Here is a 14,130-nt window from a genome sequence, read left to right as displayed (position 1 = left end):
GTTGTATTTATTTTTATTTTTTTATTTTGGACATTTCATTATGCTCACAGTTCTTACAAATTCATTATGTTTCATTTTACAGTACGATAGCATTTATGCAACTGAAGCAAAAGCCACCATATTGTTATGTCTGTCAAAGATAGTGTAAAACTGTCTGATGAAAACGTCTCCCAGGATCCAGAGCTGTTGAGTACCACCATTACCAAAGCCAGCAGTACAGCCACTGTTTCTCTGTAAAAACATATCATGGTGCTCATTTAAACATTGAGTGAAAATTTGGGATGACATTTATTCCACCACTAGCTATAATATGCTCATAGCATTGTGTGCACCTACCTGAAACACATAGGCAGAAGCTGGGAGAGTGAAAGCATGTCCGTTGATATTGAAGGTGACCTCAGGCATGTTCTCGATGTTTTCACAGGACACAAGAGCCTGTTGGAAGGACAACACACACAAGTTAGTACTGTTAAGAAATGTTTTTGAAAATGTAGACAAATTTGGGAATGTAATTTGTTTACATTCCACCAAACCTTGTTTTTTCCACCAGTCATTAACACAGTCAAAGTCATATTGCGTAATACTTACATCACCATATTGGTCAGTGGTGGCTCCAACCCAGGCATTCATGTTGCTGATGTCACTGGAAGGTCCAACAATGAGGGAGGTTCCAGTGTCAACAATGGCCTGACATCCATCAGCACAAGCCACATTTCCATTGATGGTGATACTGTAATGGCGCAACAAGATGATGTCATATGGGAAAAGCAGATCAATACATGTCTCAGTGTGTGCATCTGGTTGTGGGTTGGACTTACCTGTCCAGCTCGATCTGCCAGTAGGTCTCTGAGGTCAGAGGAACCCAGGTGAAGCTGCCTGTGTAGAACTGAGAGTCAATCTCACCAAAGAGCACCACGCTACCTGACTCGCTGTCCCTGGAACAACAACAGATAAGGAAAGTTAGTTCAACATACAAGAAATTAAGTTAATTCATTTTGGACTTTTGAGGGTTGTACATGGTCGACTCACCCACTCAGGTAGACAGAGAAGAGGTCCTGGGAGACCAGGCCTTGTCTCATCATGTTGTCGAAGACAGGGGTGGCTCCAGCGGAAGCAATTGAAGGGAAGGCAAGACCCAGGATTCCATCAGGCTCCATGTGTTCCATGAACTGGGCCTCACTTTCACTCAGGCCAAAGATCTGGTTGCTCACAGTGATTCCACCCACCTTGAATATCAATCAAATAGCCATAGTACTGATTTTTCTACCACAATTCTGGCTGCTCAATCAAAACAGTTCAATTGATTCATAATGACCTCCAGAGTGTCGTAACCCAGAATTCCAGTCATGCTGCCAGTCCCATACCGGATCCGAAGACTCTGTTGAGTGCCCTGGTAGGTGCTGGAAATGTCAGGGTTGAACTGGCGATGGTTATCTGAATAAGTGGGGCATTTTTGTGCCAATTAAAAGAGACAGTGATCAAGCCATTTTAATGAAGAGTATGTTGGACATAGTTTAAGGCCTAAACGGGTAGCAGTGGCACAACCCCCCATCAGCCATACTCACTGCAAGCGGCACTGTTGCAGTACACAGAGGGCACCCACAGGTTGGAGGAGCCAGTGTCAAAGACAACACTGAAGGACTGGGGGGGAGTTCCCAGGGAGATGACACCGTAGTAAGACAGCTGAAATTAATAAAAAGACCAGAGTTGTAAATTATAATGAAATTGACCAGAACTTGATGACATTATTGACCGTCTGTTGTGTCGCCATAAACACTAGGTCAGATTCAAGACTCCTATCCTCAGTGGTTCCTCCGTGGTGGAATGAGTGGCCCAGTGCTCTGCGTTCCTGCGATAGTTTTGGGTCTTTCAAGAGGGGTCTAAAGACGTATCTGTTCAGCTTACACTTAATTAATTAAAGGGATATTCCACCATTTGGGGAATTACACTCATTTTCAACCTCCCCTTGAGTTAAACAATTGATTTTTACCTTTCTCGAGTTCATCCAGCCGTTCTCTGAGTCTGGTGATAACACTTTTAGCTCCAGCCTAGCATAGATAATTGAATCGGATTATACCATTAGCATCTTGCCTGCTAGCATCACGTTTAAAAGTGACTAAGATTTCCTATTTAAAACTTGTCTCGTCTCAATTTAGAAAGTGTAATAAGACTAAATAGATTTTCTAGGCTGATTTGACATGGAACTATACTCTCATTCAGGCGTAATAATCCAGTCACTAACCAATTAGTCTGCTGCAGCTCAACCTTGTTGCTGGAATTTAGCTTACGGGACTATTTTCAGGTGCTGCATGATATCATTGTGCTGCTGTGCCCTTGGTGTTTAGTGAGAGTAGTTCCATGTCAAATCAGCCTAGAAAATCGCCACATTTCATTTTCCGTTTGTCTTATTACACTTTCTGACTTGAGAGGAGACAAGTTTTAAATAGGAAAATTGCCGGAAATCTTAGTCACTTTTAAACGTGATGCTAGCAGGTGAGAATCTAATGGTCTAATCAGACTCAAGAACTTCACACAGACAGACTTCAAATCCTTCATTTGTTCCTGTTCTAATAAGAAAAATATGGATCCAACGAGCTAGCTGGACTGGCAGTATATTCGTCTTGTTAGCGCTCTACTACCTAGAGTCCTTCACTTACATCGGCATCATTGGTCATGCTCTGAACACCATCCTGCTGCTGCTGGAACTTGACCATGGGCTGGTATGGGAACTTTTTCCTGTACTCCTCCCATAGACCCTTTTCCTGCAGTTTCTGCCGGGCTGTCTTATGCTTGATCATGGGCACCCTGAAACACACACATCCATACAGACACACACCCACACCCACACATAAACACATACAGTAAACACACACACACACACACACACAGACACACACACACACACACACACACAAACACACACACACACACACACACACACACACACACACACAAACACACACACACACACACACAAAGGAATTAGGTATGACCACACCTATTTGTGGAGTCCAAAGGAGAAGACCCAATAGGGTTCTATGTATGAAACTCACCGAATACACTCGGAGAAAGCCACCAGGGCACACAGAGCCAAAGCCCACTGCATCATGCTCACTCAGGTGACTTGGACCCAGCGAAGAAACTCTAACATGTGTGAAGATACTCCAACTCTGCCATTTATACCCAGGAAGAAAGATTAAGAAAAAAAAGTAAACCTATGAATAACATGCTAATGACTTATGATTATTTGTGTCAATATTGACCATAACCCACTCCTTTGTTTTTTTCAACTTATTGAGACTTTTCAAAATCTTCACTTAGGGGCACTTAGTTATTTTGGATGCACATGTAGTAATGTATCAATAGCTTCTACTTAGAAAATAGAAATAGAATCGTAATCCTACAAAGGGTTTCAACTGGTTTCACACCTTACAACAAGCATTTACCAAATGAAAGAATGAACCTTTGTGTGTCTTCCTGCTTGATCGAATGCTGTTGTTTGCTAATGGTTCAGTCAAATGATTAATTTTTCTGTGACTCACATGGGAGTTCAGACAAACTTCTGCTGATTACAGCTTTGAGTTTGTTTGCTTGCTTGCTAGTTTTCCAGACATAGTGGCCCATACCAGTGACAAAGTGCCCATTGAAGCAGATTTGTAATATCTGCAATATTATTATTTAATAATAATAATAATAATAATAATAATAATAATAATAATAAAATAATAATAAAAAAGATTACTGTACTGTTATCTCTGTATTATGTCATTGTGGTCATTTTAGTCAAACATTGATCTCATAAAGTCACACACCCTCTTCCCTACAATATTGGTTTCTTCCCAATTTTGCAGGGTCACGCTGTCTGATCAAATTTTCTTTGGTCACTGCTAGTCAGAATCCAAATGGCCGTACCATTACACTCATATCTGTGCATATGCACTGTTGATAAATGAGGATTCTGGTGCGTCTGAGGTTTTGGGCGTAGCTGTAATTGGGTATTTTTAAAGTGAAATGGTTAAGCATAAGTATAAGTATATAAGTATAAGTATATATACTTTTTTGATCCTGTGAGGGAAATTTGGTCTCTGCATTTAACCCAATCGGTGAATTAGTGAAACACAAACAGCACACAGTGAACAAACAGTGAGGTGAAGCACACACTAATCCCGGCGCAGTGAGCTGCCTGCTTCAACGGCGGCGCTCGGGGAGCAGTGAGGGGTTAGGTTAGGTGCCTTGCTCAAGGGCACTTCAGCCGCGGCCCACTGGTCGGGGCTCGAACCGGCAACCCTCCGGTTACAAGTCCGGAGTTTAAATACTCAATTGTCAGAAAAATGTCAAACATTACTAGCAGTGCCAGAAACCAAAGAAAATATTGTCAGAGTGTTACGCCGGTGATATATTATTTAGTAAATAACAGTAGGCAAATGCACAGAGAACTCTGTTGATCACCAATGTATGGGGAATTAGCGCCAACAAAGACTTTTCTTGGAACTAAACTCCTGTGTACAGGAATGGATTACTGAATGGGCACACCGGGCCAAGGCTCAGGGGGGCCTGAACTGGACAAATAGTAATTCATAAATTCTGCCAGTTTTTTTTTTTAGTTATGAGAATAACTGTAAATAACTGAGAATCTGTAAATAAGTTTACAGTATAGCTATTTACCCTAATCGAAAGTGAGAGATTACTACTAAAACTGATTATATAAAGTTGAATATTTTCCCCAAAGTCTTTGAATTATGTCAAATTTAAAATAATTGCATGAGTATTAGTATTTATGCCCCCAGACCCCCACCCCTCAGCTCCGTGTCCACCGGCAATGTGGTTTGCACCCTCTCACCAGCCCTTCAACCAGCTTACAATCATCAGAACTTTTCCCACCTCTGCTGTAAGGACTTAGCTGATCTCTCTGACATTGACGTGTGCAGATGTTTTGTGTCATTTTATTTCTTAGACTCACATGAGAAGTAGCTTTGTAGTAGGATCAGGATTCAGTTTGGTCCTGGTTACTGTCATCTCTGTTGTAGTAGTAATGGTTTCACCACAGAAACAAGACTGAAAGGTAACATATTTAATTTTGTGTGCAACAGTTTGCAGCATCATAATGATGCTTGTTGTTCATGAGAATTTGTTGTGTTACATAAGTCTGTTGGGCTTTCTGCCTCTCTTTGCACTGTATTGTATTTATTTTATCTTTTTCATCTAACATAGTCTACATTTCTGCAAGATAATACAAATCCTAAAATCGAAGTCAAGGTTGAGCTTAGTGTACTCTTTAAGGTCATTATGATGGTGATACATCTGGCAGTATAAATTGTTAATTTCTTGTTAAATTGTTGAAAGAATGGCCTGTAATTGTGCCTATGTCACCTTGTGTTCCTTAAAACAAGTTAATAATATGTGTTTAGTGGTGTTGCATTCCTTTTCCTTTTAATAGACAAATGTAGAAGCCAGATGACTCTACTGATCGCATGCTGTCTGTAAGTAACTATATTTGAATCTTCCCTGTCTGACTCAGAGTCACATGTCTTGTGTGGAACAATCATAAAATAATGCAGACTAAATATTCTCATTTTGTTTCCATAGTTGAATCTTTATTCATCCATGTCTATGTTGTTCAGGTGTACTGGTAAAATGTTTTGATATTATACAGAACTAGAAAATGTAATTTCGAGGAAATTACCAGTGCATGAAAATATAAACATACTGTATATTAACATAAAATGCCAAACAAACTTTTATTTGGAAACAGTTGGCAGGAGTCATAGTTGATAACAACTGACAGTTGAAATGGCTGAACAGTTAAATAGTTGAGTAGTTTAAATAGTTAAATTATTTAATAGTGAATTATTGTAGTGAGGACATTTATTTTGAAACAGTTGTGGGCAGAGGAAATAGTAGTCTTAAGAGAGCCAGATTGTATGCTTAAAGCCTGAGACAGAGTATATAGTTTAAAAGTTAAATGTAGATAGTGTAATGGATGTTGATAGACAGAAAGTTGAATGGATGTTGATAGGCAGATTGTTTAATGGATGTTGATGGATAGTTTAATGGGTGGATGAGTGAATGGTTTGAAGAGGATGAATGGATAGAAAGTTGGATGGAATGTGCCTTATATCCTTGTAGAATGGAGAGACACAGAGAGAGTTGGCCTAGTTAAGCAGAAAGCAGTTGATACAGGTGCAATCAGTTTAACTGGCCCTTTGATGGGTCCTAATAGTGAGCAGCTGGAAGTTGATACAGGTGCAAATCAAGTTAATTAGTCCATTGTGATGTCATAGTGCTAATGCAAAGTCTATAGGGAAAAATAAGCTTGTTTTTTATTAATATCTCAAAAAGTATAAAGTTTACAAAAGTGAAAAATACATTCCCCACGTGTCCTTTTCAAGACCTACATTACGAAGTTTGAACGAAGTTTATACGTTAAACGGTTAAAGCTGAATTAGACGCAGAAATTTGGTGGGAAGAAGAAGAAGAAGAAGAAGAAGAAGAAGAAGAAGAAGACTTTGGATAACAGAACAGTGCATTTTCATGCACTGTAATAATAATAAGAAGAATACTTCGGATAACAGAACAGTGCATTTTCATGCACTGTAATAAACTGTGGAAAATCTCTTGCCTACAGCACAAGGAATTTAAACCTCTTCAGTCAGACTCTTAACTTGTAATTGTTTGGTCTCTTTGTCCCCCTCTACCGGAACCGATGTTGTTGGCCTGTTGAGTCTCCACCCTTTCTCTGTCTGAGTCTCCACCCTTCCTCTGTCTGCTCCTGGTCCCTGCCTCTCTCTACCAATTTCCTGGCTCCTCATGTCAGTCACCCCTTCAATTTACTTCAGCTGGAAGTTTTAACACGCAACTGTGGACTTGATTAGTTCTCAACTGTGGACTTGATTAGTTCGTAACTTTCGTTCAGCTGACGCTGGTGCTGCCATCTGACTGGGATCATCCAGAACCGTACAATAATACAATTATTCCACCTATGAGCCTATTAGTAACAAAGTTCAATCTAGTCATAGACACAGTAAAAATGTTTTAATGTAACCTAGGCCTAGTATCCTAGTAATGTTATGTGGGAATTGCAAGAGAATGAGTGAAACGAGGTACTTTAACCACGGAAGTGCGTACATGTCATTTATTAAAATGGTAGGAGCATTCTAAATCAAAGACGGCGCTGTCCATCATAAAAACAGCATGGAGTTAAACCATAATATAGTCCCAGAAATGTAAAGGGACAGCGATCACTCAAGACAGGCCTACACCACAACTGAGTGATGAATGTGCTTTTGAATAGCCTACAAAACACTGCATTTGGATGACAACTGCGTGTAGAACCATGCTAATCTAGTTAATGGTGAATTAAGTATATAACTTTCATATTTAAAGCATTCAATGGCCTAATGAAAGCTTGATCACTCAGTTAAAGTGTTCTCATAAAAGGAACAGCAGGCCTACAGAATATTCCAAATAGGTTAGTTTCCTTTCACAGTGACAGAAATGTCACTTCTACTGCAACATATGAGTTTAAACCATGTTAAATTTGAAAGCATCTAGCTAATGACAGGAGGTTTCAGGGGGGAAAAGAGCACAAACTCTTTAACCTAACTGATTCAAGAGTCAATGTTCAGTATTTGGCCTATAACTAGATGTACCGCAGAGCGGTACAAAATATGACCGCCGCTCAGTCCTGTACATCCATTCCGCGAAAATAAATCATATTAATGAATTTGTCTACATCTTCTACTCCATCCCCCACTCTTGAAACTTTTGTGTATGCTTGTTTGGAATGTGTGTTTGCGGGCCGCACACAAAGTAGCCTACTGGCGCTGCAAAGGTGAATAGATTTGTAGCACTTGCCAAAAAATTTGTAGCATTGTTATAAAACCTTTAAAATGTCTAAACAATCACAAGTAGGGCAGTTCATCACAGTCCATCCATTGCAACTGGACTGATGAAAGGTACACCTGTAGGCTACATTGTATTTGGGAAAAGCAGAAGGTAGCAGCATAATGTATTTATTTATTTATTATTAAACAAAACAATCCCTGTCAGTTCCATGCAGTTTTCAACAGCTATCAAGAAGAGAGGTCATGTCATGGATTTTTGTGAATGTTTCTTCTTCTACATATGCATAAGTTTAGTCATCTAGTTCATATGATATTCAGCTTTATTGTCAATGCACAAATTAAATACCAGTAGTCTAAAACAAAATGCCGTTTTACCCAGTGGTGCAAATAACTGACATGTCCAAAAGGGCCTTCATGAAATGCGTTGCTAGACTGTTCATACCCATTTTAACGGGCCAAATTGAAGAGCTACTGTCCGTCATTGTTTGTGCAAATAATATGCTGATTCATGTTCCCTTGCATTTTGCAACTATGAGGTCCATGGTTAGTCTGGCTTTCGCCAGACCAAGCTCAATCTTTTAAGAAATCGAAAAGGAATTGCCGGCAGATCAGGCTGAATTCACCCAGCCTAGTCCATGGTAGGCGCCCGATAGAAATATTGTTTAATTTTGCGATTGAGATATCCATCCACGTCAGCGTAAGCGTCAGCCCTCGTTTCAGCCGTACTCGTGTAAGACGGACGCGGTCAAGACGAGCAAGTTTACCTGTGCAAGTTCACCGAGCACAGGCGCCGACAAAGGCAAAAATGTGCCATTCCACCATATCTGTTATCACCGGCCATCGCAGAAAACGGCATCATGCCAAAAGGGGCAGAAATCGCCTTAACCTCCAGCAACTTAAACGGTCCTTACCTACAGAAACCTCCTTCTCCATGGGCTTGTGGAACTGTCAATCCGCAGTCAACAAAACGGACTTCATAGCTGGCTATGCCAACCACCTTTCATTGGAACTCCTTGCTCTCACTGAGACTTGGATCAAACCAGAGAACACTGCCACCCCGGCTGCACTCTCCACTAACCTTACACTATCCCACACCCCTCGCCTATCTGGACGAGGAGGCGAGACGGGCCTGCTGATCTCCAACAAATGGAAATTCACCCCGCTACTGCCTTCAAACAAATATGTCTCATTCGAATTCCATGCCATCACAGTGATCGCCCCAGCAAAACTCTACGTGCTGGTCATCTACCGCCCTCCAGGCCAACTAGGTGACTTTATGGACGAACTTGACACTCTGCTGTCCTCTATCCCTGAGCATGACTGTCCGCTTCTTGTTCTCGGTGATATGAACATCCACTTAGATGCCCCAGGCTCAGCTGACTTTTTGGCCCTGATCCACTCCTTTGACCTCAAACTGGTTCAAAGCCCACTGACTCACAAAGCTGGCAAAGAGCTTGACTTGATCTTCACTCGGAACTGCAGCACAGACACCCTCATGGTGACGCCTCTCCATCTTTCTGACCACTTCTTCATCCAGTTCAACGTCAGCCTGACAGAACAGCCTCCGGCTCCTCAGCCGATGGTCACGCAACATCCGGAACCTGTCTCCAACGCACTTCTCCTCTGTAGTTGCCTCTGGTCTACCTCCACTCAACACCTTCTCCTCTCTGGAGGTTAATGAGGCCACAGACTCGCTCTGCTCCACACTGACCTCGTGTCTAGACGAGCTGTGTCCTCTTACCACAAGGCCAGCTCGATCCATGGCTAAATGATACCCTCCGATCGTAGCGCACCAAACTCAGAGCCGCGGAGAGGAAATGGCACAAATCCAAACTAACTGATGACCTCAAAAACTACCAGACACTCCTGACCTCCTTCTCAGCCAGCATCACTGCTGCTAAGACGTCTTTCTGCAATGACAAAATCAACAGCGCTACAGACACTCGAAAACTTTTCTCAACCTTCAAATCGCTACTCAACCCTCAGCTGCCTCCTCCTCCATCCAGCCTTACTGCAGATACCCTCGCCTCAATTTTTACAAACAAAGTGGCGGCAATCAGCAGTCAATTCTCTACATGCCCACTCAACGCATCTGACTCAGATACCGCACTCCTACAACCTCTAGGGACTGCTGGAACATCTTTTTCAGCATTCACGCCTCTCTCCGAGAGTGAAGTATCTAGACTCCTGACATGCAGCCGTCCTACCACATGCTCGCTGGACCCTATACCTACGAGCCTACTTCAGTCCATCAGCCCGACCATCGCTCCAGCTATCACACATGTGATCAATGCCTCGCTAACCTCCGGCACATTTCCAACAGCGTTCAAAATGGCCCGGGTAACACCGTTACTTAAGAAAGCTTCTCTCAACCCTGCTCAAGTCGAGAACTACCGCCCTGTCTCACTCCTGCCTTTCCTATCCAAAGGCATTGAACGAGCAGTCTCCAAACAGGTCTCTGACTTCCTTTCACAGAACAACCTTCTGGATCCAAATCAGTCTGGGTTCAAAAGCGGCCACTCTACCGAAACGGCTCTGCTGTCTGTAACAGAAGCCTTAAAAGAAGCCAGGGCGACCGCTCGGTCATCACTACTCATTCTGCTTGACTTATCAGCTTCCTTTGACACGGTTAATCACCGCATCCTTCTCTCTATACTCGCTAACATGGGAATCTCCGGTTCTGCTCTCTCCTGGTTTGAATCCTACCTCACAGGACGCTTGTTTAACGTATCATGGCTTGGTCAGCTATCTGCACCTCACCATCTCACCACAGGGGTCCCCCAGGGCTCAGTGCTGGGCCCCCTTCTCTTTGCTATCTACACCACCTCCTTGGGACAGATTATCCGTTCGCATGGCTTCTCATACCACTGCTATGCAGACGACACACAGCTCTATCTGTCCTTTCCACCTGATGACCCCTTGGTTTCAGCACGGATCTCGGATTGCCTCTCAGACATAGCTACATGGATGAAGGCACACCACCTCTAGCTGAACCTCTCAAAGACTGAACTGCTCCTCCCAGCTAAACCTACCATACACCACGACATCAACATCAAATTTGACTCCCTGTCTGTTTCACCTACCAGGACTGCAAGAAATCTAGGAGTTGTTCTCGACAACCAACTAAACTTCTCAGATCATGTTGCCTCAGTCGCCCGGTCATGCCGTTTCGCACTCTACAACATACGGAAAATCAGGACTTACTTGACTCAAGATGCTACCCAACTTCTGGTTCAGGCAATAGTCATCTCACGACTCGACTACTGCAATGCCCTCCTGACAGGTCTCCCAGCCTGCGCAGTGAAACCACTTCAGATGATCCAGAACGCGGCGGCGCACCTGGTCTACAACCAACCCAAAAGGGCACATGTTACCCCGCTGCTCATCCAGCTACACTGGCTACCTATGGCGGCCCGCATCAAATTCAAGGCTCTAACGCTTGCCTACAAAGTAGTCCCTCATACAGACATACGCTACCTCCAGACCGCTGCGCTCCTCAGACGAACGACTTCTAGCTCTACCACCGGTACGCTCAAGCCAATCCAAACTTTTCTCATCTGTTGTTACTCGTTGGTGGAACACACTGCCAGTTCCTACAAGGGCAGGGACATCCTTCTCCATTTTCAAAAAACTCCTGAAGACCCAGCTCTTTAGAGAACATCTCCTCTCATAGCAACACTCACAACAAGTCTTACTGATCCTAGCACTCACCAGCCGTCTTAAACTGACAAGTAACTGTTAAAAACAGCACTCACTGATGTCCTAAAATTGTTGAGAATTGCTCTAAAACTTAAACTGTTTACCATGTTGTTAGTCGCTTTGGCTAAAAAAGCGTCAGCCAAATGTAATGTAATCTCCTGCTTTGTTTCGTCCTTTCTCCTTCCCTCCGGTTTAACTTTTTATTTTCGTGCAGTTGTTTAGGGTCCGGTTTACTCGTCGCCAATTCGTTGTGTCTTTTACTCCAACATAGTATATTAAAATAAAGGATTCAACTCGGAGGTAAAATGAACGTGACTTTACTTAGCTTCATCTGTAGACAATGTCACATATCAATGCACTGGCGGATAACCTATAGGTAAACTCAGTAGCTAGGGAAGTGGTTCCGCTGAAGTAAATAGATCCACTTTATATACTACAACATTTACTTCGTAACAGGCTGAACAGGGTAAAAGGCTAATAGCCAAGACTAATTTGGCATGTACTGTAGGAGAGATAGCAAATACAGTAAGCAAATACAGTTAACAAACCATTTAGAAACTGCTTGCAGCATTCGTGAAGGTGTTTCTGCAGGTGGCTCCTCTTCTCATCTTGATCTGGGTCCGACTCTGGGTCGAAAATGTTGGGCTAGAGTGCGCCTCTGTATTCCGCATAGACAGTAAAAGAAATGGACGAACAGACTCCGTCGTTTTCAATGGGAGGGCACAGAGTCAAATAGAACGATTTTTCAGTTGGTCCCCCCAGTACTGCGCAGACTCACACTTATATTCGTGACGTTAGCCATCAAACTGAATCTTGTAACTCATATGATAGATACACAGAAATTCTTCTCACACTTCCTTCGCCTTCAAAGTCATCAAAGTTAAACATTTATTTATGTATTATTATTAATATCATCCTCACAAGTGATACCAAGTCGTGTTAATGTTGAAGCTACCACACATGATCATCTTCAAAAACAGTGATGGTAAAACAAAACAAAAAAGTTATAGCCTTGAAGCTAATCTTCTTTCCACTTTTCCGACCTACAATCAATCCATCGAAAACCTCTGAAATGATTATCGTTAGTGCCGTTTTTCATTAGGTTTACTTGCCTCTATGCAAGGCTTTACTTCAACATACAATGCTATAGGCTACATAGCTTTGTTCACGAGTTTCCGTGCTGGCTGGACTGAGCTTCTTATCCAAACAATACGGTTATCCCCCTACGGTGCGTTAGCTTCACTACAACCGGACATGCTAAACATTCTTCTTACGGGAACCTAACGTTACGTACGAGGTAGTCGAGTCTTGTTTTGCCTTTTATTGTTTATATAGATTACACAGAAGCTACAATATTGGCACAGGATATATGTTATATGAAGTTATGGTATTTCAAAAAAATCCTAAAATGAATGGGCTTCTATGGGGTTAGCAGAGAAGTGGTCCCTCCAGCTTACATTGATTCTTCTACTTCCGGGAATTCGCCTGCCCCCTTGGTATTCCGTCATTTTCACCCAAGCAGTGGAGGTTTTCACGTGAAGAAAACGAACAGCGTAAACATCTGACAGGTGGGGCGTGGCCAGCAGTAGCTTATTTGCATAAAAGTGACAGAGTCCTTAAACGGCTCATTCTGAAAGGGACTGAAGCTGGCAAGAATAGAGGCTGCAGAGATCTCTTTATGTGAGATTGATTTTGTGCAAAAAACTTGTTTTGTATAGCCCATAGACCTATTTTAACTTGTTTAAAAAGAGGTATAATATGTCTCCTTTAAGTCCACTTGATACTGTAAGCCATTGGTTCCCAAAGGAGATTTTATTTGGGTCGCCAGCATAGCCTAGTGCATACCTGTCAACACTCCCGTTTTTCCCGGGTTCTCCCGTATTTCAAGGTCATCTCCCAGCACCCTCCCGTTTTGTTATTTCTCCCGGAAAACTCCCGTAATTTGCATGGCCATCAAACTTCATTTTAAAATCATTGATCCATTCATTTTTTCTATTAGTCTGACATTTCAACCATTTTGTCATAGGCTAAAACCAGGCAACCCAAAACCCAAAAAAGCGGGTGCCGACTGCGCAGCCTGAGTCTCGTCGTGCAAGCGGGCTAGTTGAATGGCCTAGGCCTACTCCAGAACTAGCTGTTGTGAAATTGTTGGGAATTTAATTGATTAACACATCACATAAATTGTTATTGAGTGTTGTTGATACACTGAACTTGTGCCCTCTGAACCAAATCTGACAGCTGCAGCTTTGGAGTTTTGGAAGTAGGCTGTAGCAAAGTCCTTTTAGGCAAGTCCCTCCACTCAGCGGCCATATACCAACGTTTTATGGGCACTCATCGGGCACAGTCTTTGGGTCGAACGGCGCGTGCGCAAGGCTTCACAACACCAATCTTGCTCCAGCGGCGAGATCACAACACATGATTGGCACGATGTCTTCACAACACACCATATGATTGGCTCAATGTATTCACATGTCGACGTTTTGCTGAGGAAGGGGTGGGATATGTGTAGACAACGGCCATATTGGCGTGACAAACTAGCCCCATGCATTTCTATGGAGTGCTGTGTCTCCACATTAGAAAGTCTCTG

The 14,130-nt window shown here is 42.6% G+C and overlaps 1 protein-coding gene across 2 annotated transcripts in view; it reads right to left on the bottom strand.

Annotated features, from left to right (window-relative positions):
* LOC121714319 (pepsin A-like) overlaps window positions 1–14,130 on the bottom strand; it is a 125,684-nt gene continuing 111,554 nt past the window's right edge. The window contains exons 1-10 of one of the 2 annotated variants that reach the window (XM_042099634.1): window positions 4,961–5,212; window positions 3,054–3,170; window positions 2,658–2,805; window positions 1,566–1,683; window positions 1,316–1,434; window positions 1,030–1,226; window positions 819–935; window positions 589–730; window positions 337–435; window positions 1–231 (exon numbers count right to left, since the gene is read on the bottom strand). In XM_042099634.1, the coding sequence (XP_041955568.1) occupies window positions 94–231; window positions 337–435; window positions 589–730; window positions 819–935; window positions 1,030–1,226; window positions 1,316–1,434; window positions 1,566–1,683; window positions 2,658–2,805; window positions 3,054–3,109 (1,134 nt within the window). In that variant the 5' untranslated portion in view covers window positions 3,110–3,170; window positions 4,961–5,212 and the 3' untranslated portion in view covers window positions 1–93. Of the gene's footprint in view, window positions 232–336; window positions 436–588; window positions 731–818; window positions 936–1,029; window positions 1,227–1,315; window positions 1,435–1,565; window positions 1,684–2,657; window positions 2,806–3,053; window positions 3,171–4,960; window positions 5,213–14,130 lie in introns of those variants that run through there. The other variant, XM_042099633.1, reaches the window with a different exon arrangement.

This window comes from Alosa sapidissima, chromosome 7 (genome assembly GCF_018492685.1).
Source record: "Alosa sapidissima isolate fAloSap1 chromosome 7, fAloSap1.pri, whole genome shotgun sequence".
NCBI classification, from domain to species: Eukaryota; Metazoa; Chordata; class Actinopteri; order Clupeiformes; family Clupeidae; genus Alosa; species Alosa sapidissima.
The sequence above is the reverse complement of the archived record's forward strand: the minus strand, read 5'-3'. Positions and strand labels throughout refer to the sequence as shown.